General features: G+C 38.3%; 1 protein-coding gene across 2 annotated transcripts in view; it reads left to right on the plus strand.

Moving 5' to 3' along the window:
* The first annotated feature begins 3,947 nt into the window (after positions 1–3,947).
* The window catches only part of cadm2a (cell adhesion molecule 2a), a 240,924-nt gene continuing 221,059 nt past the window's right edge, over positions 3,948–23,812 (plus strand). Inside the window, exon 1 of one of the 2 annotated variants that reach the window (XM_087808253.1) lies at positions 3,948–4,255. In XM_087808253.1, coding sequence (XP_087664379.1) covers positions 4,195–4,255 — 61 coding nt within the window. In that variant the 5' untranslated portion in view covers positions 3,948–4,194. The remainder of the gene's footprint in view (positions 4,256–23,812) is intronic. The other variant, XM_087808254.1, reaches the window with a different exon arrangement.

Raw genomic sequence — 23,812 nt, forward strand, 5'->3', positions numbered from 1 at the left:
ACCATAATGAAGCTAATAAAACGCCTGTAAATTCTCGATTCGATTGATGTCAGCAACAAGTTTCTTTTTTCGGTAAAGTTTAAAGATTCTCAAGATAAAATGAAATTAAAAAAGGCTCACATTCTCTTGTCAATCTGTGCTAATGCGTGGATGCTAACCGTCAACATCACGTCAAATGAAACTTTAATCGATCAGAATATCCAAGTAAAAAAGAAACATAAGATAAAATTTCACTATTTAATATCTCTCTCTATTTGCGTGTTAATAAATAGCAAATCCAGTGTTTTTGTTGGTTCTTTTGAACAAAAAATGAAGAAATAAACCGGTTTGAAGCACCGTTAGCTGCAATGCTAACCATAATGAAGCTAAAAAAATGCCGGTAAATTCTCGATTTCGACTGATGTCAACAACAAGTTTCTTTTTTCGGTAAAGTTTAAAGATTATCAAGATAAAATGAAATTAAAAAAGGCTCACATTCTCTTGTCAATCTGTACTAATGCATGGATGCTAACCGTCAACACCACGTGATCGTCAAATGAAACTTTAATCGATCAGAATATCCAAGCAAAAAAAGAAACATAAGATAAGATTTCACTATTGAATATCTCTCTCTATTTGCGTGTGATAAAATGAAACATCTAAGCAACCACTTTAAATAAAAGTTGTTTAAATGTTGCCATGGTAACCCAAACATCCAGCAATAGCTACGATGCTAATGTCACGTTTTTTGGTTTCAGTGTCGTCAGTGTTTTGAACCATGATTTTGCCGATATGCACGTATGTTTTTCAACTAATCGTGTAAACAAGATGGATTAAAGAAGTGATTTCACTGGTATAAAGCAGCACTATGTGGGATACAGATATTTGTTTCTGGCTCCCCCCTCTGTCAGAACAGAGTAACTGCATTAGCGTCGACTAAACTGCAGGTTAGTCTGTGTTTTCTTTTGTGAACAAAACAAGATATTTGGAATTTTTGATTTACAGCAATGGTATGTTTTCATACTGATGTTAAAATGTTATGTATTTATGTGTATATTTGTGTAGAAATATTTGGTAACAAAATACAACAATTAAAAAGGTGTAGAAAATTTAAGAAAAGTCAAATATTTTTTCTACTGTTTTTATGCTTAATTGTTGTATTCTTTTATTGTAGGTTTATTTTCCTTCTGTATATGGAAGTAGTAACATATTTTATATGCTCGAAATTAAACGTGTTATTCATTCAGTTCTTACGAAAGTACTGTGAAATAAAAAACTGCATCTGGACATGCAATGAAACAGCATATAAAAATAACAGTGCGAGACACCACTAAATTAAAATAATCAACGATAACGAAAAAAAACTAACAAATATAAAGTGCAAAGCCTGGACTGTTTTTTTTCTGCAACAACATGGTCTCATATCAAGTTTGTTTTATGATAATATTGACTAGTTTACAAGTTTATTTTTTGCGGTAAACAAGTATTTGACGTGTCACTAATGTTGTTTCAGAGACAATCTGTTAATGTTTCACAATAAAACACCCCCTTTATGTATTTATTTTTCTTTCTGTCTGACCCGCTAAGGATACGATTGTCATTTTCAAATATATATAATATTTTAATTATATATATAATTAACATAGATTATTTTAATTTCAAATATTTTTATATATACATTATGTAAATGTAAATTGCTGTGTTTTTTAATAGTTGCCAAGCAACGAAATCTTGTTGCCAGTTTCACTGCTTTGTTTTCAATGAAAATAAAATAAAGTCTAAAAGAACATACAGTATTTGCGGTTTCTTTTTTGCAGCCGTGGTGCTTGGTTCTGTTTTTTTTTTCTATTGCTTATTTTGTGTGTTACATTTTATTATTTTATTTTGAAATGACTCCCATGTTGAGTTAACAACTCTGTAAATAAATAAACGTTTCTGATTCTAAATATTTTATGTGTGGTTCTGGTTGTTCTAACAGTGGTTATTTTTGCATTTTTGAGTCTTCTTCTTTTTTTAAACAAAAAATCCTTGTGGTATTGAGTATTGAATATTTCCCTCAAGTGTAAGTATCGTCAGAACCAAAGCACTCATTTAATATCAAGATTATTTTAGCAAGAGAAACTACAACAAGGGCAGAAAAAGTGACGTCTGTCCTGAAAGCTTAGGGACTGAAAACAGAGAAAATCTTTGTATTTTTATTGTTTCTTTTGTTCTCGTTGTGGTCAAAATGCAGTTGTTTCCTCGTTGCCAACGCTCACGAGCAGACAGAGGAGGAAGTGAGTCAAAACCAGCCGGTAAAAAAACCTGCTTCCGGTTCAACAAAGCAGTGTATTAAAGCACAGTGTAAAGGATTGCAGAGACTTCTACCTCCAGTCTGATCCCCCCCTCCAGCCATGTATCACCTTGTCCCTTTACATCACATACCACATCACCAACCCCCCCCCCCCCCCCAAACGCCTCCCAACCCCACCACCGTCCTCGCCAGACAATCTTCTCAGCAAAACCCCAGCCATTGTCAGACTTAATCCCTCGCAGAGCTCCGGCCCCCGGATCATGGCCGTCCAGCCGCCCGACATATAGGACTTACCTGCCTCATGCTCAGACCCTCGTGTCTGCCTCTTGTTTTCAATTCGAAACCCATTCTCAGAGCGCGCTGTAAGAAGTGCTGCTGGGGAAGAAGTCGACACTGATCATGGGATTCTGGTCGAGCGACTGATGATTTCATTACAAATATTGATCTTGAGTGTACAAATATTGGTGCTGTGTGGTAGACGGAGGCAACAACGCTTGATTTATATTTGTGAACCGGCTGTAGTTCCCACGGGAAAAAAGAGAGAGATTCTGGGGGTAAAAGCAATTATTACACTGAAAAAAAATAAACTCCATTATTTTCAACAATACTTATTTACCAAATATACCTTATTCATTGTGAGGATATTAGCTATTTATTTTTATTTTTATATCGTTTAATAATTGTTACCATGTATTGTCTCCACTTTTATCATTTGATAGACATTTTCAAAAGCAGCTATCACCCTGGGTAGCTGGGAATCCTTCACTATCTCTTAATGTAAATATAAAGCAGACTAAATCTACTTATTTGTTAAAAAATATTTAAATCGTTTAATCAATGATATCAAAATAAGAATCAGGACATGTTTATTTCGATGCTTTTTTGTTGTTGTCTTTTAGTAGATAGAATATAATATATAGAATAGAATAGAATGAAATAAATATAAATAAAGTAAAAAATATGAATTAAATACAATCGACTAAAAGGTAGTAGTACAATGTAAATACTTTTGAAAAAATAAGAAATTTATATAAATAAAGTAAAAAAAAAGATGAATAAAATACAATCAAATAAAAGGTAGTAGTACAATGTAAATAATTACAAAAAATTGAATTAATATAAATAAAGTTAAAGAAAGATTAATAAAATACAATCAAATAAAAGGTAGTGTTATAATGTAAAAAAAATAAAAGGATTAAATGAATATAAATAAAGTAAAATAATTAAATACAATCAAATAAAAGAAGAGACATTATATAAAATTGGCTGACAAAACGAAATAATTATAACTAAAATGAAATAGAATAATATTATTGATCTCAACAGTGGTATATAACTAACTAATTTAATTTAAAGCTTATTTAAATTAAAAAGATGTTTATTTTCGTTTCAAAATGCATAAATAAATCAACATAAAAATTTCTTCACCTATAAGGTTTGTATAAAAACATAAAGTACACTTAAAAATGTTTGTATTTAATAAGATAAAGAATTAAATTCCTATTAATTTCGTCCCCGGGTGTCATTTTTTGCAGCGTATTCTTCTCCCGCCTTTCCCCCCGCCGGCCCACGATTGGTCGAGACCCCTGTCAACACCCCTGCGAGGGGGCGGGGCTTCAGCTCCACTGCGCGTCCCGAGCCCGTGCAGCGCAGTGACCACAGTGGGCTCCCGAGCAGCAGCACCAGTGTCGCCGGAGGAGGAGGAAGGTTCGAGTCCCTCGGTCCACCGATCCCAACCAGATACTCGCAAGTGTCTCGCAACTCTTTTATTTCCCTTTTATTCCATTAATAATAAGAATAAAAAAAAAGTCGCTCTCCCGGTGACTCACCTCTGACGCGCACCTGGATACAAAAGAAGTGTTGGAGGTACGAGGAGGACAAACTGTCACGCGCACAGAAAGAAGGAAAGAAAGAAAGAAAGGATGAATTTCAAAGGGCATCTGGTTTTCACCCTCTACACCGTCTACGGGATTCTTCTCAAAGGTGAGCCCGGAAGCTTTTGTTTTTTATTATGGGGGGTAGGGTGGGTGGTGGGGGGTGCGTGGAATTGAAGGGTTGGGGGGGGGGGTCCCCCCCTGACCTGCGTGGGTTCATGAGGGGAGCTTAGATATTCTGAGCCACCCTTGACTGACAGCTGGGCTGATTTTATTGTTTGGAAATACAAACACGTGTGTGTGTTTTTATGTGCGTGCGTCAGTGTGTGTGTGTGTGTGTGTGTGTGTGAGGCAGGCACACCTCGACATGAATCAAGCATTCCTGAGGGGCTTCTTGGTACTTGCAGGTCCTGCATGAGTCACGGAGATACATTGAGTGTTCGACGAATGCTGATGGAAGCAGTTTTTTTTGGGGGAAATATTCTTTTAGAAATGATTCATTTTCAATTTTTTTTTATTTATTTATATAGAATCCTGTTGACGTTCAATGTCAAAAAGGTGCTTCTCGTAAGAAAAAACAACAAGTTGCAACAACAATAATAATAAAAAAAAAAAAAAAAATTCGGTTTAATATCAAATTATACATTAAATCTGTTGTATTCTATACGTTTGATTGAATTGAAAGTATTTAAAATGGATGTTTTTAGCTGAAAAAAACATTTAGAAAATTGATTGATTCAGTCAGTTGTAAATATTTAAATAAAACAAATAAAATACACACTTAAGAAGTACACAAATTGGAGGGAGGGAATTCAAATTAAACATTATATATATATTTCTATACTTTGTTTTTAATAGATAGAATAGAAAACAGAAAAAAAAACTATATTTATAAACTACGTCATTCCTTTGGTAATCACTGTATTGATCAGTGGTTTATTGTGTAGTATTGTGTAGTACTGTGTAGTACTAGTAGTGATCGTTTGAGGAGAACTGGCAACTGATCCTGTTCAGCTGAAGAACTGTTGTTAGGGACCGTCAAGCCAAAAGACAAAATCCAAACAAATGACGAAAATGAAAAAGAATAGATAAACACAAAATTAAACAGAATTCTCCAATAAAACATTTATATTAAATTATATTAAATGTGTTCTTTCTTAATATGATCTCAATAGTCACTCAAATTATTTTAAGGGGCAGTCAAATATTCACAAAATAAAAAAGAAAGAAAAAAATAAGGGAAAAGAACTTAAGAAATGTGTATTTAGAGTACAAAAATAAACACAAAATAAAATTGTTAGCTTTAAGAAATATATTTTATAGATGTTCTACTCGGACCAGTCTTGCCTCATTAGTGGCCACATGTGACCCCCGAACCCCACTTAAATGCAGGATTACAAAATCTTTCTTTTCACTAACCTCAGTTCCATTCAATTTTTGCCTTCATTAGAAACTCTGGTTTCCTCCCTTTTTTTGTGTGCGTGGCTGTTTGAAGTGTAAATGTGTGGAGTCAAACTGAGAGCACTCCTGCTTGAACAACATCATTAGGCTTTAATGTATGTGACCACGGGTGCGTTGTTGTGTACACTTACTTATCTGTGTGTGCGTTTGTGTGTCTTAGATGCTATTTTTTTTTTTTCTCCCGCTAATTGATTTCCATGTCGACGCGCTCGACGGTGGAGCGTCGGTCATCTGTATTCCCCTCATCGTCGCGTCGACTCGGGCACAGATCCAAATCATTACTCAGCCATCGCGAGCTATATAGCATTCGCCGCCGCCGCCGCCATACGACTCGCTCGCTCTCTCTCTCCGTCCTGATTGTCGAATCATCTCCAATCAGCGCTTGTTGATGATGTCATCAGCGACCAGTACAGACTGATGTTCGTCCTTTGAGCTCATAGATTTAAACTGTAAAAGTACAACAGTTTAAATGTTTACATTTATCAAACTATTTCAGAGTGAGAAAAACAATAAATAGATGATACTATCCCACAATCCTTTGCAACTTTTCGTCATCTAAGGACCCCTGACTGATATGATTTCACGGACCTTGACTTTTTTTTTTGCAACTATGTCAGCGTTTTATTGACCAGTCATTAAAAATGGTAAAAATAAATCATGTAGAGTTTTTGTGTTATTAGTTTACAGGTTTATTTTCCCAGTAAACTTCCATTAAATAAGTCTATTGACGTGTCAGGAGTCACAGACTAATGTTACAAAAACAAATATAGTGTCAAAGCTCATCAGGGATCCCATGATCCTTTGCACGAGTTATGGATAACAGCAGTAAGTAAGACGAGTCCAACCGGATGCAAGAATATTGCACGATTAAAAAGACTTATTTTTGCTACAAAATGACGCCTAAATGCATGATACGTTTATCCTTAAAATTATGTTTAGTGTCCAAAAATGTTCATCCATTAAGTAGATTTTTATTTAAAAGTTGAAGGAGGAAGAAATAATTTGCTGCATTGGTCATAGATGGCAAAATATTATGCCACTTGGATATGGGAATTGTTCTTACATTTGACATGTAAATGAAGCATGTTGGATTTAATTTTTTTACCCTGTATTTAAGCCGTCTTTGAATGCAGCACGGTCAACATAAATATATATAAAATATATCATAGAACCAATGTAAAAAAAGGTTTTTCACCTATTTACATGTGTATTTGAAATAATTATGTCATATGATGTGTACCACGATACAGAGGTAACGATACGATATATTGCTATACTAAAAGAAACAAGGATATATTTGTAGTATTGTCCAGTACTTGACTCTGGTGTTGTAGTATTTACAGACCACATGACTCTGGACGAAGTCGTAACTGCTTTCATTTGTTTTCGAACCAAAATATGTCCAAACGTCAGCTTTAAAAGCTGCTGGAGTCACTGTATCCTCTCGTCCTTAGTCATCACAGGTTATCATTTAAAAAAAAACAACAAAATATGTCCAAACATCAGCTTTTAAAGCTGCTGGAGTCCACTGTATCCTCTCATCCTCCGTCATCACGGGATTTCCTTGTTCCTTTAGCCGCTTGGGCCGTAAAGACTGCTGCCATCTATTGGCAGGAAGTTATATTTCAACACAAAAATGAACACGCACTGTGAATATTTGGTTAATTGTAAATACAAAATCCCATTATTTTATTTTAGGCAAACCTTTTTTTTAAATATAAACCATAAAAGAACCAAAACATGATTTGAAGGCTAATAGATAAATACAATTAAAAAAAAAACAATACATTGCTTAACAAATGCTGTGAATATTTTAAAAGAACTAATAATAAAATTAAAGCAAGATATGAGGGAAATAAAATACTTTATATATAAGGGTCATAACAAACAAACTTTTGAATACTGATACGATATTTTAAAACAAATATTGCAATATTTAAATGCAGAAATATTTTCTTACACCATTTGTTTGATTACAGTCATTAACGCCAAAATAATTCAAAATATTTTACCCATTTAAAAAAAGTTCTATCGATCACGAAGGGGGAGAAACCTGGACTCACTTGCTACCCTTATAAAAAAAGAAGTACCACAGACTTGATTCTCACTAATGACGTCAGTAAGAAGCTACTCGGGGACACGTGCAGCAACATGACGAAAAGTCACGTGACTAAAATAGCTATTTGTGTTCAGGCTACACAAAAAAAAAGCACTGCCTCGGGTGGTCTTGAACAGGAATGCATGTTTTTCACTTACTCTCTCAGAGAGAGTAACTTCAGGTGGCTTGATTCGAGGAGTCTTTTTAAGAGCCATACTATTGTACGGGGGTCCACACGGCAGGGGGGTCAGGTTGGGGGTGAGGGGGTCAATCAAGCGACGACGGTCAGGAAATCCATCCAGACACGGGAAGTGACGTCCTGTTGATCGAGAGCCCATGTTGACACATTTCATTGTGGCGTCTCAGGCGGCGAGGAAAAAAAACAGCCTGTTATGCAAATGCATCTCTTACGTAAGTGGTCGAGAGGTGGAAAGAGAGGGAGAGAGAGAGAGCGAGGGAATGAGAGAGAGAGAGCGATGGAATGAGAGGCAGCGAGGCAGTGAGGCGGGGGGGCACGGCAGAGTCACGGATGCGATCGCAGCGTTTAAGCAACCGCGGAGGTGGAATTTTTAATCTCCCCAAGCTGAAGTGTTTATTGAGTGTTTGATTGAGAATCTATTTTCAATTATGTGTAGGTATCGGATGCCATGAAAAGGCAGGATCGTCGGTGAGGGTTGGATGGTAGGGGGGCGATGCCATCAGGTGAATGGAAAGGGTCACATATGTATAATCTACTAAGTAAAGGAGATTTCCAGGATTTCGGCTACTTCTGTTGACTGAAGGGGGCATACAGGGGGCAGAAGACCCCCCTGAAATGTTCAGAAGGGGTCAAATTCTAATAAAAAAAACATATACCATATTTACTTCATATTAAATGTGGTTTATTTCCAGAGTTTTGATAATCGTAAAGGGGCACAAAGGGGACTGAATAACCCCCCCCCCACACAGAAATTCAAAAGGGGTCAAATTCCCCCAAAACCCAAACATTTACCACATTTAGTTCATATTAAATATGGTTGACATCCAGAATTTTGAAGGTGAACAAAGTGGGCAGAAGACCCCTCTGAAATGTAAATAGGGGTCAAATTCCAATTGAAAAAAACATATACCACATTTAGTACGTAATAAATATGGTTGTTTTCAGAAATCTGATAATTGTAAGGGGGCAGAAAGGGGGCAGAAGACTCCCCCCTGAAAATTTAAAAGGGGTCATATTCCAATTTAAAAAATAAACCACATTAAATACATTTTTAATTATTGGTTGATTTCCAGAATTTTGATAATTGTAAGGGGGACCAAAGGGGGTGGAAGACCCCCTGAAAATCTAAAAGGGGTAAAATTCCTCAAAAAAACATATACAACATTTAGTACATAACAAATATGGTTCATTTCCAGGGTTTTGATAATTGTAAGGGGGAGGGCAGAAAGACCCCCCTGAAAATTCAAAAGGGGTCGAATTTCCCCTAAAAAACCTAACATATACCACATTTAGTATGTAATAAATATGGTTGATTATCAGAATTTTGATAGTTGTAAGGAGACACAAAAGGGGGCAGAAAGACCCCCCTGAAAATTCAAAAGGGGTCGAATTTCCCCTAAAAAACCTAACATATACCACATTTAGTATGTAATAAATATGGTTGATTATCAGAATTTTGATAGTTGTAAGGAGACACAAAAGGGGGCAGAAAGACCCCCCTGAAAATTCAAAAGGGGTCGAATTTCCCCTAAAAAACCTAACATATACCACATTTAGTATGTAATAAATATGGTTGATTATCAGAATTTTGATAGTTGTAAGGAGACACAAAAGGGGGCAGAAGACCCCCTTTGAAAATCCAAACGGTTCCCACGATCCTCCTGACACAACTTTATTTTCATTTGTTTGTTTTAATTCCGTCACTGGACTCTTCAAGTTCCAAACTCTGATCCCAGCGGTCCGGGGTTGAACCCCCCCCCCCCCCCCATAGAGACGAGTGGTTATCCTCACAGTGAGCCTAAGCTGCCCCTACAGTCCAACCCTCTATCCTCCGCTTGTCCCGTTCCATCGCTCCTTCGCTTCATCCTCCTTTTTTCCTGGCGTGGAGCTTTTTGTAGCTCAACAGCGTGGGAAAGCAGCTGATAACAAGCGTCCTTGTGTGTGTGTGTGTGTGTGTCTGTGTGTGTGTGTGTGTGTGTGTCTGTGTGTGAGTGTGTGTGTGTGTTTGCTAGAGCCACTGATTACACTGGAGAAACCAGATTTTCTCTCTCCCTCCCTCAGTCCCGCCATCAAACCCTGCATCAGTCCATCCATTTTCATGGCCGCTCCCTGACAGGTGGAGCGTTCGGAGGTGTTCGCTCCGTTCCCTCCACCATCAAAGCCCAGCATCCCCTGCGAGGCAGCATTAGTCTGATGCGCATCACGCACACCCGACTAAAGCTCCGCTGTGGATTCATCGCGGCGACGCCGAGGGATTCCCCGCGATCAAAGCTACTCTTTTGTTAGTCCAGGTGTTAAAGGAAAGAAAAGTTAAAACAGAAAGAAGGAGGGCAGCGGAAGGTGGGAAGGAATCATAGGATTTCGAACCCAGATACTGTAAGTGCTAGCTTCCCCCGATACATCGGAAGATATATTTTTCAGTAAGGTGTTGCTTTCACAGATGCTACACTTCCGTACAGACGGATTTATACATGAGCGTTTGGCTGCTACCTGCAGATATATTCAGGAGGAGGAGGGTTTAGACGCACATATGCTGGATCCTGGGAAAGAACGACAACATTCTACCTTTTTTTTCCAGTCAATAACCTGCTATTAATTGGACGTTTCTCAAGCAGAAGGAATATTGGAAACATGATGGAAAATATTTTTGGCGTTTCAGCGAATGACGTCTCCTCGGGTTTATTCATTCCTTTAGTTCCTACTTTCTGTCTGAAACTGACAGCAGGTCATTTGGACAAATGATCCTCAAATTCTTTTTTAAATTTTCACTTGAGAAGTTATTTGTCGTCCTTAGTTATTTTTTGTCAAAATGTGTACACCGTTTTTTTTTTTTATAATTGTAAGGGGGGATCGAAGTGGGCAGAAGACCACCCTGAACATTTAAAAGGGGTGAAGATGCCCCAAAAAAACCAACATATACCACATTTAGTACATGTTAAATAGGGTTTACTATCAGAATTATGATAAATGTAAGGAGGCACAAACCCCTGTAAATTTTAAAGTTAAATAGTTAATTTTTTTTCATGATATTGTATCAATATTTCCAATTTAAGATTGACTTTCACATCATATTTGAGTTATTTTTATGTATTTTATTGAAAAGCTATGTGTAAATAAAATAATCCAAATGTTAATTCTCTCCTCGTGTTGCGTTGGTTTACTTCAGGAACTCCGGTTTCCTCCCACAGTCTATTGGTTAACATACAATCATTGTGGTTGATGTTTTTTACAGTATTTTTAAGTTTTAAAAAAAATGAAAATAAACTTAACTTTTTCAACTCATTAAAGCCTTTTTTTTGGTTAATTTGTGTAGTTGCTGTTGAGGTCAATGCTACTTATTTGGTTGATGTTTTTTATGCATTGTGTTCTCCTCATGTTGTGTGGGTTTACATCTGGAAATCCCTGTATCTCGAGAAAAACAAGGCAAAACAAAATGGTCTTTTCAGGAAGATTCATGATTAGTGACGCATCCCACTGTTGTTATTGCTCGAGCGTCTTCTTATCTCTAAACTTAGGAAAATGTTGTCGGAACATGATCTGGAGCTTGTAATCCATGCGTTTGTTTCTTCTCGTCTGGACTATTGTAACAGTTTGTTTTCATGTCTTAACAAGAAGGATCTGTCTCGTCTGCAGTTGATTCAAAACTCTGCAGCGAGAATTCTAACCCGCTCTAGTAGAAGAACTCACATTTCTCCTGATCCTTAAAACTCTTCACTGGCTGCCAGTTTCTTTCAGGATCAACTTTAAAATTCTGGTTCTTACTTTCAGATCTATTCATGGTCAGGCTCCTCCTTACATCAGTGATCTGATCCAGCCTTACACCCCAGCTCGGGCTCTGAGGTCTGTGGATCACAATCTACTGATGGTTCCACGCACACGGTTCAGGACCAGAGGAGAGAAATCTTTTCAGGCTGTTGCTCCTAAGCTTTGGAACGCTTGATGATCTACTGACTCCTTTAAGAAACATCTTAAGACGTTTCTATTTGTTCAGGCTTTTCCTTGATTTTCCGGAACTCCTGTGTTGTTCTCAGTATTATCTTGATCTTTAAAGTATATACCTTTTGAGTATTGTTTTGATTGTTTAAGCGCTATATAAATAAATATTACTTACTTACTTATTATTCATCTTCCTTCCGTTTTTTTGGCACTTTTCACGCACGCTGTTGTCTCATACAAACAAAAAACGCAACAAAACGTGCGACTCGATCGGACTCGCACTCAGGCCAGAATATAAAAAATTCCCATAAGGAGTGAATGGGACAAGGTCAAAAAGACGTTTTTCCAACATCTCCTATTCTGGCGTACGTTCACGTAGAAACACCGTTCAAACTTTAAAATGTAGATAAAAGTCCAAATTATCAACGTGGGATTTGACTCTTGTGTAGCTTTCATCGTTTTTTCGTCACAGAGATAAGCGCACAGTCAACTCTTGCGATTTCCATGTGGGTAATTGTTTAGTTGCTGTTGCTGTTTCGGAATAAAATAAAAAAAAGACTCTGTTAAAGTGATAGTTCTGCCAAAATTCAAATTTTATCAACACAAAGCTCACAATACTGGCCTGCAATACAAGAGGGATGTTACAGACGAGTAGTACGGAGGTGTTTGGATGTTTTAAAGTGTCTTTTTTGGACGAAGACAACTGAGCTCCAGTCGCTACATTAAAATGAACAAACATATTTGTCTATACAACTCTAAAAGAACAGATTACTCCGTAAATAATCCCAACCTTTAGTCGACGGTGTATAATGAATGAATCTGCAACTGTAATTAGCAAGAGGAACATAGAAGCAAAAAGCCATAGCTGTGTAAAAATGAATCACCAGCCACACAAAAGTCTGCAGTTCCAGACGTGTCACTAAAATGAAATTACCTTTTAATGATGAGCCTAAATCAGAGGTAGGCGGCACAGTCGGCGAAGCCATATTTGCTCTCGTAAAGGTTCTCCCTGCTCGCAAATATATTGTTTCGCCGCCATGTCAATTTACTGCAGATTTCAATTTTTGGCCCGGGTCGTCTTGGGGGGGAAAGCGTAATTTACGGCGGGCAGAAAGAGGATGGAATGACGACTCCCACGGAAATCAGTGGGAATCCGAGCTCTTTGGGGAGAAGACGGCGGAGAGACCTCCCTGTCGGGACCATAAGTTCTTCATCGTTGACCGCCGTCTCATTATGAACTGAGGTCTTCGACGGACAGTCGTGGTTTTGTAAAGCAGGATCCTGTACCACCAGGGAGTTCCGAGGGGAAAATTTAGATTCGGGTTGAACATCAATGATCGTATGATTTCAAACAAGAGTGTATTTCACTGGAGATTGAAGCAAAATGTTCTTAATTTCCTAATTATAGTGCATTTAATTCATGAAACATAAGAAAGAGGATTGAATAACTGATCATTTTAATGCTGAAAATTCCTATGGAGACCAAAATATTCTGCAATATACAAAATGTTATTTAATGCCACAGGGATCTGATATAAACATAATTGCATTAATTTATTTAGTTTAATCTTATATGTTGTTTAATCATCATCATCATCATCATCATCATCATCATCATCATCATCATCTTCATCAGAGAAGCAGGGGACACCCTGGACAGGACGCCAGTCTGTCACAGGGCACACAAAGACAGACAACCACTCATACCTAAGGACAATTTCCCCAAGTTCTCAATCAACCTCTGTGTGTTTTTGGACTGTGGGAGGAAACCGGAGTGTCCGGAGTAAACCCACGCAACACATACCAACTCCACTGTTTACATAAAATTAAATATACATAATTTTTTCCCCTTTTCATTTATTTCTCTCCCTTTTTGTCAAACTTTACGTTTTCACCGAACCAAATATTGACTTCTTGGTTAATTTGTGTTAAGGTTGTTGCTACTTGTTGGGTTGATGTTGATGTTTGTTTTACTAAAATTGTTTATCAGTTTTCCAAAACGGAAAATTGAGCAGAAAAAAACAACAGTTTATTTATTATTTTCGTCCCTTTTTTTCAAACTTTGCTTTTTCACCAAATAAATCATTTATTTTTGGTTAATTTGTGTTGTTTATGCTACTTATTTGGTTGATGTCGTGTATGTCAGTTTATTCATAATAGTTTTTTTTTTCAATAAAAAATAGAAAATCCAGAAAAAATAACTGTTCCTATCATTTCTGTCCCTTTTTTCAGACTTTACGTTTGGTTGAAGTTGTGTATTTTGTTGTGTTTTTTTTTGTTGCTCCTATGATTGGGGTTGTTTCTGTTTCTAAAATTATTTATATTATTGTCAATGTTGTTGATTTGTTTTGGCCTTGGTATACGACGTTGGCTTCGTGGATGTTTACTATTACATTTTTTAGATACTTGGATGTCGATGGTGTATTGTCGACAATGTTCGTCTTTTTCCATCCAGTGAAGTCAGAAACGGTTATGGACGCCAACAGGATTTACTATATTTTTGAATTTCAACTGTATTCAACCAGGAAAACATGCAATTTATTTGCTTCCTGTATCTTCCCTTTGTTGCAATACATTATGGGCCCTTATACTGCAAGTTTTTAAAACTAGGGTCCTGACAAGAACTTTTTTCACCAGCTCCCCTTAATCCAAAGTGGACGACTCAGACATAATCAATCCCAAATAATCGACGACAACAAAAGAAGACACAAGTGTGTAGGAATGTGTGTGCGATGTCTGCATTAGCATTGAATTGTAAAGGATTAGCGGAAGGCTAATCTGGAGCTTCAGTTTGACAAGCCATGTGTCACTAATCTGGAACACCCTCGAGTCGCAAAAACAATCACTCTCCCGATTAGTGCGAGGAGATTGCGGTAAACGGGCGAAAACGCAAGAAGAAGGCCTTTAAGAAAACAGCCGTCGCTCGCGCACATTCGCTCGCGCACATTCGCTCGCGCACATTCGCTCGCGCACATTTCGCTCGGAGACGCGCACAAAAGAAAGCTAGGGCTGCTATTCCATTCACTTTCTAGTTGCACCCAACGCGCTCGGCAGGTTCTTTCATCACCCTTTGCACTTAACCGCTCTCGTCCGAGATATTGTTCTCTTTATGTTACGTGCCCTTTTATCTGACAGCTTCTCTTCATACCACTCCCCCCGGACCGGAGTCTAGAGACTTGCTAGTCCATGTTACAGTAACGATTTTCTCAAGCTGAGATAAAGATGAGGACAAAACTGGTGCCCACACTTTTTTTCTCTCTCCTCCTGCCCCGACTGCAATATTGTTCGGGGACTCTGCGTCTGTTCTCGGGCGGAAAGAAAGGATTCAAGCCGAGGCAAAGTCTCAACCCCTTTTTTTTTGTTCGGTCGCACATGTGTTGACACTAGGACGTGGATGCCTGTACAAACATGTTCACGCTTGAGACACGTTCACCAATAATATTTCCGTCAGTCTCCTTCAATTTCAAATGTTCTCAGCGTACGCTGGCGTTTGCGTGATGAAATGCAGCGAGTAACCCGGAGGGAACGCATGCGATTGAGCGGAGAACACTTGGTTAGAGTCCGACCGCCTTAAGCTGGTCGTGAACCAGTGACCTTCTACCGCTGCCAGTCAGAAATATACAAAATTAAAGGTAGTTGGCTTTAGGTCTCTAAAAATGATCGAAAACAAAGCCTAGTATCTTTAATTACCCTTGTTTTTTGTTGGAAAAGTATTTTACTTTAAACGTTTAAGTAATATGGCTCAGATTCTAGACGTCTTCTTGGTGAATATTGGAAATATTCCATGTTCTAAATGCCTCAAGGTCACTTGATTTCGATGCTGGTATACACAAGGAAGATGTAGCATCTATGGAATTTTCTTCTGGTGTACTTCGGATTTTTTTCAAGATTCTTCTTCTCTTCACACACCGTCCTTAACTGTTAAAGTGATAATTTACCCAAAATTTCCAAATTGACTCATTTACTACTCACCCTCGTATTCACTAAGGGTTGAGATTATTTTAGAGTAATTTGTTCCTTTTTAGACAAAAATATTGTTCATTTTAATATAGCGACCGGAGCTCAGTCGTCTTCATCTTCGCCCAAAAAGTCACTTTAAAACATCCAAATACCTCCAGATTGCTTGTCTTTAACGTCCCTCTTGCATTGAAGCCTCGACATTAGAAATTGTTCTGATAATATTTTGATCAACTCTACATTTTAAGCTTGTTTTTAGCCAAAGATCACAGACTATCGGCTTTAATTTTGCGAACTGAAAATGGCAATGTATTTCAATGCAGAGACACTTGGAGCTGATGCCACAAACAAGCTTAAAAATACAAACTTATTTAAGTATTTTTTTGGAGTTTGATCTAAGGCTGCACGATATATCGAAAGAATATGGAAATATATGGAAAACATGTGCGATAATTTTTTTTTTTTTATTGTATAAATCAAGCATCTTCTTCTATTCTTAAATGTGCACTTTGACCAATCATTGTCACGTAGGGTAAAGTTGTCAATTTGTACTTCTATGTCACGTTGTCGTTTCGCGGAACTTCCAAACAAGTTGTCAAGTTCCAAACTGTCTACACCGTATGCTAATGAATTAAGTTTTTAGCGTCAGGTCTTTTATAAACTTTTATGTGTGCGTGTACAAGGAGGTGGATTTATTATTGATTTGGTGATATTACGACTCGCCGGCGGCTCCTCTCTGATTTCGCTCAGCTTCATGGGACTTGCATTGGTTTCCCGCCAAACTGAGCGACATCATATATTGTGATATTTTTCTCCGATCATTGTTTGATCTCTTTTGTACTAGCACGATCCAAAGTGTACCCCTAGCTGGATACTATGGCCCTGAATCTGGATCTGGACACTCTGGACCCTCTCAAATATGTGTACGTCTGAGTGTGTAGTTTTGCTGCTTTTACGAATTATACGCTCTTAAATGCCAACTATATGAAAAGTGCTCCTTAATTAAAGAGTAATTTATTCCAGTAAAACAAGAAGACCTTCTGTAGAATACATTTGCGGGACACAATAAAGTGCTTCAGTGCCACATAACGGCGTGGCTTGAATGTGTTGTGATGTATGAGGTCATCCACCGAGACGAGACATTCTCTTCATCCTTTTGTCGAAATCCTTTTTAACCAAAAATTCCAGAGCGTCACCGTTTAAAAGTTGGTGTTTTTCAAGTTGCTACAGAATGTCTTCTGTTGCAGTTTTACATTCAAAGGAACAGAAAGATGAAGAGGCATTTTTTTGGTCTCTGTGTTGACTGCTTGTCCCAAAACTGACCCCCTCTAATCCAGGCCTGGAAAAAGCCACATACCAAGAAATCTTCTCATAGCGTAGACATTCTTGAAGCCCATTGGCCCATTGGTTTGTAAACAGGAAATGTATCCACATCCATGGCGAATATCCCTGACTTTTATTTAGCCACATTAAATCCAGTGATTGTTAAATATGTCTTAAATAACGTCTCATTTCCTCACAGTCGATGAGGTACAATAAAAAAAAGGATTTGCCGCTCACATTTTAATATTCTATTACAATGCCATGAGCTGATTCTGCCCTTATTTACTCCACTATTTAATCAGTTTACGACGCGGTGCTAATTGAAAAGCAAGGATTAATAACTATGCACAGCAATATCTGTGTTCTTGTTTCAGTATTTTGGTTTCAAAGGATCCCTTCCGTGCATCGGAAGCTAATTGAAATGTAATTCCCTAAAGACACGTGTTCGTGTTAATTGACTCTGGTGTGTACGTGTGTTGGTGTATGCATGCGTGTGTGTGCATACAAATGTGTTCTTATTCATAGTACTGCCTCAAGTCTTTGTCTAGTCCCCGCTTCTAATCATAAGCAAGAGCCATGTATTAATTTAGTCTTTGAAACTTACGAGGCACGCAATTTAAAAGCTGATATATGGTCGAACAATCATGGAAATTACGCTGCCAATAGATTATTCAGAGCCTCATTTGAATCGTAAGCAAAGATGTTTGTGTTGTCATTGACTAGTATGTATGAATCAGTGCGTTGCGTAGAAAACCTAAGCTCTTCTGACAGTAAGTCGTAGCACTTCAACCAAGAGACGTACTGTAAGACACCCTTGAACATCTTAGCATGGTGTATTATATCCTATATGTTCACACTAAGCTACAATGATGAGAGTAATGAAGCCACCAAAAGACAAAACGTGCTTCTCTGGCCCTTTTCTGTGTAAGTAATTTATATTTGTAGAGCGCTTTTCCAGACCAGGGTGACAAAGTGCTTAAACAATCAAAAAAATACTCAATAAAACCATCATTAGGTTCCGATCCACAGACCTCAGAGCCCGAGCTGGGGTGTAAGTCTGGATCAGATCACTTATGTTAGGTCTGACAATAAATAGATCTGAAAGTAAGAACCAGAATTTTAAAGTTGATCCTGAAAGAAACTGGCAGCCAGTGAAGAGTTTTAAGGATCGGTGAAATGTGAGTTCTCCTACTAGAATCTGTCCATTAGCGCTGGTTCAATCCCTGGAATAGTTTGACTTCGCTCTGGCTTATTTGTTCGGTGTCTAAGTATTGGCAAGATCTCATGATTCTGTACGATGCTTGGCTTGGTGCTTGTCTCACAATGATATACGAGCACATTATTGTGATGTATTGTGTTACTACTCAGTCAAATCAAAATGACTTAAAGGACAACTAATGTGAAAACCCAACTCTCCTGATTCACGCACATGTTTCAAATGTTGAAATCTTTCTCTCCAAGATGCCGTAAGTCCTTCATCATGACCATGTTTTCAACTTATTACTTTATAAAGTTGCTCTGAAATCCGGGCGAACGAGAGATTACGCTTTGTTTATGCAACGAGGCCATTGTCGGTGGAGACTATCGGGATTGATGACGCTCGTTGACGAACCTCCATGGTCACAGCAGAGTGGGTGTGGTTATGGTAAACAAGAAAGAAGAAGTGTTTTAAGTAAGACCATTTCCTAATGTAAATATTTCATGAAAGGAGAGTTTTGGACATTTTAAAAAATGATTAATAATTTAATAATTGGTTGGCAATCATAACAAGGCAGGTTTGCCACTAAGCTAGGGGTCTTTTTTTTTTAATGGTTTGCATGTTTATCCCCAGATTTCCTGCCACAGTTCAAATAAATACACAGGTTTATCAGTGGGTCTGTTCCAGTTGTATTTGTGTTGTGCCTAGAGACCCGTTCCAAGGTGTGTTGATGACTAATTTTGCCGTGGACCGTCCCCTTATCTAAAATACGTTTCATGTTTTCATGTGAAAGAACACCAGTATTTCTGCAACCGAAGCTTTTTAAATGCTATGTGATTTCGGAACAATTACCGAAGAAATTTGGGGCGGGGGGAAAAAACGTGAGACTGAACTACGTTTGCAAGACTGTTTGCGTGGAGGAACCTGAGAGGAAAACTCATTATATTTAAAGGCTGCAATCTAGTGATTACCTTTGAGGAGCTATGGGGGTGAAATTCCATCCATTTGCAAAGGTTTCAAAGAACACCTGCAGAGAAACACGCCAGCAGCGACGCTGTAAATAAGTCATTGGACAATATCTATACGTATATATAGATTATTTTTATCTGAATAAAATCGAGGTCAGATTTTTCACCACAATCCCGGCTGACGAACCAACCGTGCCGGATCTCTCACATTATCTAAATGATACATTTTTCGTGTAATGATGGTGTTACACTTGTTCACATTTTCAGAGGTTAGGAAAATAATTACCCCAATTTCGCATTTGTTGCCATGGCACACGGTCTGCTCCTCAATTACATGTGCAGAAAAGAAAGTCAGGAGCTGGAACAAGACTCACTAATTGCTAAAAAAACAGCATAATCCTCACATTCCATTTCTTTAAATGAAATGGTGAACATAACTCACCGGACCAGAGTTATTTTGATAAATATGTTTGTGCGGAACGTCCACTGTTTAAGCGTTGGGTCTTATTTGGGGGTGTTGGGGAAAGAAATGGAAAGTCAAATGAGACTATTTGTAATCATTAAAAAAAGCAAATGAAGCGAAGACCTTTCGCCTCGGTCGAGCAAACCGTGGCAGGAGTAATCAGGATTCCTTTTTTTTTTCTGTTGCTGCTTCCTCGCATATGTACGCACGTGTCATTGTCCAAACGAGGAAACACACGACTTCTTTTTTTTGCTGCCATCTGTCTGCGTTAGCCACGCTGCAGATCCATTTTTATGCTCCACAACATCACCCCCTTCTTTCCTAAGTGGAACACTGACACTCGCTGTCAAATCCACGTCTTTGTTAAAATAAAAAAAAGATGTTTCCAGATGGATTTAATACATATTTTCATGCCCCATTTGCATTTGGTGTAAGTTTGTGTTTGGCAAGTGACAGTTCAGGGTATTACGAGGATTTTTCTCTCCAGAAATCGTGGCTAGCCGGGACTTAAACAATCGACTCCCGTGGAAAAGATTAATAACTTTTTGCATTTTGGCTGACGCCGGGAATAGATGCAACCCCCGTTTCTCCGCATGAGTCTTATGAGCGCTCGGCTCAGTGGCTTTATGGCGTACTCATCTCCACTTCTAATCAAAAGGCCTCACCATCGCCGGGCCCCCTGCTGTGAAAACAAAGAAGTTATTACGCTTTTAAATGGTCTCCAATTATTACTAATTTTACTGCCAATCTTAAAGCCGTTTTGGTTTTATCAGCGCCCTCCTTGGACCGAACTGTGCTTCGTCAGACATGTTGTGTATGTGGTGTTATCTTTGGAATTTTAAATATTTAATAAAGTTGTCTTCTTCATTAGCGAGACATGCCGGTCATTCAACTGATCGTTGAAGCACAATCTCAGTCCTTTTTGACTTCATTTTGGTTTAAAAGTGGGGAAATGTTAGATTCCTGGGTAAGTCAAGGGCTTAGGTTTGCTTCAAGAAGGGTCTGAAGTGAAGGACCTAAAAGACGCAGTAAGTCATTCATCATGACTACGTTTTTAAACGTATTACTTTATAAAGTTGGTCTGAAATCTGGGCGAACGAGAGGTTACGAGAGTCTATTATGATGTGATAATGTCTTCGATCCTCCTTCAGCCAGCTGTAATCACGCCCTGCTTTGTTTATACAATGAGTCCCTTGGAGTATTCATGGCTTAATGGCGCGCGGTGACAAACCTCGATGTTTGAATAATCACAGGAGAGTGGGTGTGGTTATGGTCAACAAGATTTTCATCTCCAGAAAAACAATGTGTTTTCAGTGGGCGGGGCTTAAGAACATTTTCTAATGTAAATATTTAAATGAAAAGTGAGTTTTGTACAAACAGACACTGATGATTACAATAGAGTCGATGTATTTAAGACACAATTAAATCAACACATTACTTGAACTTTAAATAACTTAAAAACAAAATGACACAACAATCTTTGAAGATAGAGGTGGATTATGAAGCCTAAAGGTTTTTAAATTGGCCCCATTTGAATTTTCAGGGGGGTCTTCTGCCCCGCTTTACGCCCCTAACAATTAACAAAAACAAGCTAAACTTCTGGAAATCTTCTGGAAATATGGTTTATTTTCCATTGAAATTGAATGCGTTTGATTAGCATTGACTAGCTTGATTTTTTATTTTAATTTGTGACCCCCTTTCCTGTGACTCGATCAAGTGGCCCTCGCCCCTAAAACCTTCACTCGGTCAGTAGTGAGACAGAGTTTTAAATAAATATCGATTCAAGTCAGAACCTTCTGACTTTTCATGCAGAGGAACCCGTCGGTTCCTCCAACATGCTCATGCTATTGCACCATGTGTCCGGTGATGTTGCAGCACCTAATCCGTGATAAGCCATTGAGCGGCGCCTTCAGAGTGTTTGTTATCTCTTTAAAAAAAATGAATGAATAGAATCATTGCTGTGGCAAATTTCATCACAACAGCGTACACAGAGATTGGTCACCTCCCAACACCACACACACACACACACACACACACACACACACACACACACACACACACTTATAATAATAAGACCATGTTTACCACAGTTCCAGTGAGCCCCGGCTAGATGGTCTACAGTTCTGTGCTGAGTCTCTGTCCTAATACACTGGTCATCCTAATCCTGACCTTATTAAAACTGAGACCCAAATGAAGGGGCGCAACTTAGTCTTTTACAGCATGTGTGGATTGAGTCTTAACAGGAGTGACCTTAACGCATCCTAATCCGGGATCCACCTTTAACCCCCATTGGTATTAAGTCATCTGTTGTACCTTTTGTTCCCCATTTTACCTTAATATTCAATCTGACAGGGAACAGAATCACAAGTGCTTTCATTTTGGGCTTTAATTAAATGTGTTAGCCATTAGTCAAGGTGACCCGAAGTTGCCTGAAAACAAATGTGTTTCCGGGATCCCTTGAAGCCGAGGAGGTTGTTCCCCTTGACCCTGAGACAACACAGGGGATACCACATACACATTTTGTTTTTCGGGCCTTCGGGTCACCTTAACCCAGAGACGACACAAGGGATACCACAAACAGATTTTGTTTTTCGGGCCTTCGGGTCACATTGACCCAGTGACAACACAAGGGATACCACATACACATTTTGTTTTTCGGGCCTTCGGGTCACTTTGACCCTGAGCCAACACAAGGGTTGAACATTAAACGAACAAGCATTTATGTATTATTATAAAAAACAACCATGATTAAATCTAAATTATAGTTTCCCACCTTTTGATCGGACGTGCTTTAAGATCTTTTACAAATACTACTTACTTACTTACTGTTGCAGTGCATTATGGAACTAATACTATGTATAATGGACTGAAGAAATTAAGTGTTTTGGTTGTATTATTTACTGTCCACTTTCTTGGTGGTGGTTAGAAATAGTACAGGGCCAACAAACGTAACAAGCTAAATGCTAACTTGTGTCGGCTAGCTGGACAAACTCATTGAATCTGTCACAATTTCCGATCTTTAAAGAGATTAAAAAAGTGGGTCCAAGTATTGGGCAGAACATGGATTTACGTATGTTCTACTCACCCTTAAGTCGACTAAGGGTTGGGATAATCTGTTCCTTTTTATAGTTAAAGAGTAAAATGTATTTTCATGCTAATGTAGCGACTGGAGCTCAGTTGTCTTCGTCCGAAAAAACACTTAAAAACATCCAAATACCTCCATAATGCTTCGTCTGTAACGACCCTCTTGTATTGAAGCCTCGACAAGAGGAATTGTTTCCGAAAAAAAAAACGTAGTCTATATTTTAAACTTGTTTGTAGCAGGGGTACTAGGCTAGCTGCTACACTAAATTAACCCGGAGTACTTCCTGTCTGTGTAGGATGTTGGCCTTGCTAGCTTAGCAGCGTTGGCTCAAAATAGGCTTAAAATATGGATTTACAACAATGAACAATTCCTCGTGTTAAGGCTTCAGTACGAGAGGGACGTTACGGACGAGGTGTTATTTATTTTGTACGAAATAGCTAGCTAGTTAGCTAGCTAACATTAATTTAATTTCAAAATAAAGTGACTATCCACAATTTTTTGGATAACAAAAGGTTGGTAATTCAAAGGATGGTATTTTAAAGGGTGTTTTTTTCATGCATTAGGTTTATTTACTGGAAATGATTCATATTTTGTATCTGTTTATCGCAAATAAAAATGGTTTAGCAACTACTCTACAAGACGGTACTTTAGATTTTATCCTTGGACATCGTCTTCGCGAATGGTTGAACCGGGGAAAAATGACACGAGAGATCGCTCAAAGGTTTAATTCCATCAAGACAACGCAGAGTCGACGCAAACAGACGCACTTAAGCCGGAGTTGTTGGGTCAGTGTTTCTTGCATCGTGTCTGGGCTTTTGACCGTGATCCTCGCCCAACGGGCCACAAAAACATCGTTCCCTCGTTTCATAAATACATCACCGGCTCCGGCGGGGACGCAAGAACCGGATACTTCTGTTACGACAAGTCCCCCCCCAAAAAAAAGATCAACCTCCAGCACGAGGTATTATTCAGCAAAGC

Source organism: Callionymus lyra, chromosome 14 (assembly GCF_982586985.1).
Source record: "Callionymus lyra chromosome 14, fCalLyr1.hap1.1, whole genome shotgun sequence".
Taxonomy (NCBI): Eukaryota; Metazoa; Chordata; class Actinopteri; order Syngnathiformes; family Callionymidae; genus Callionymus; species Callionymus lyra.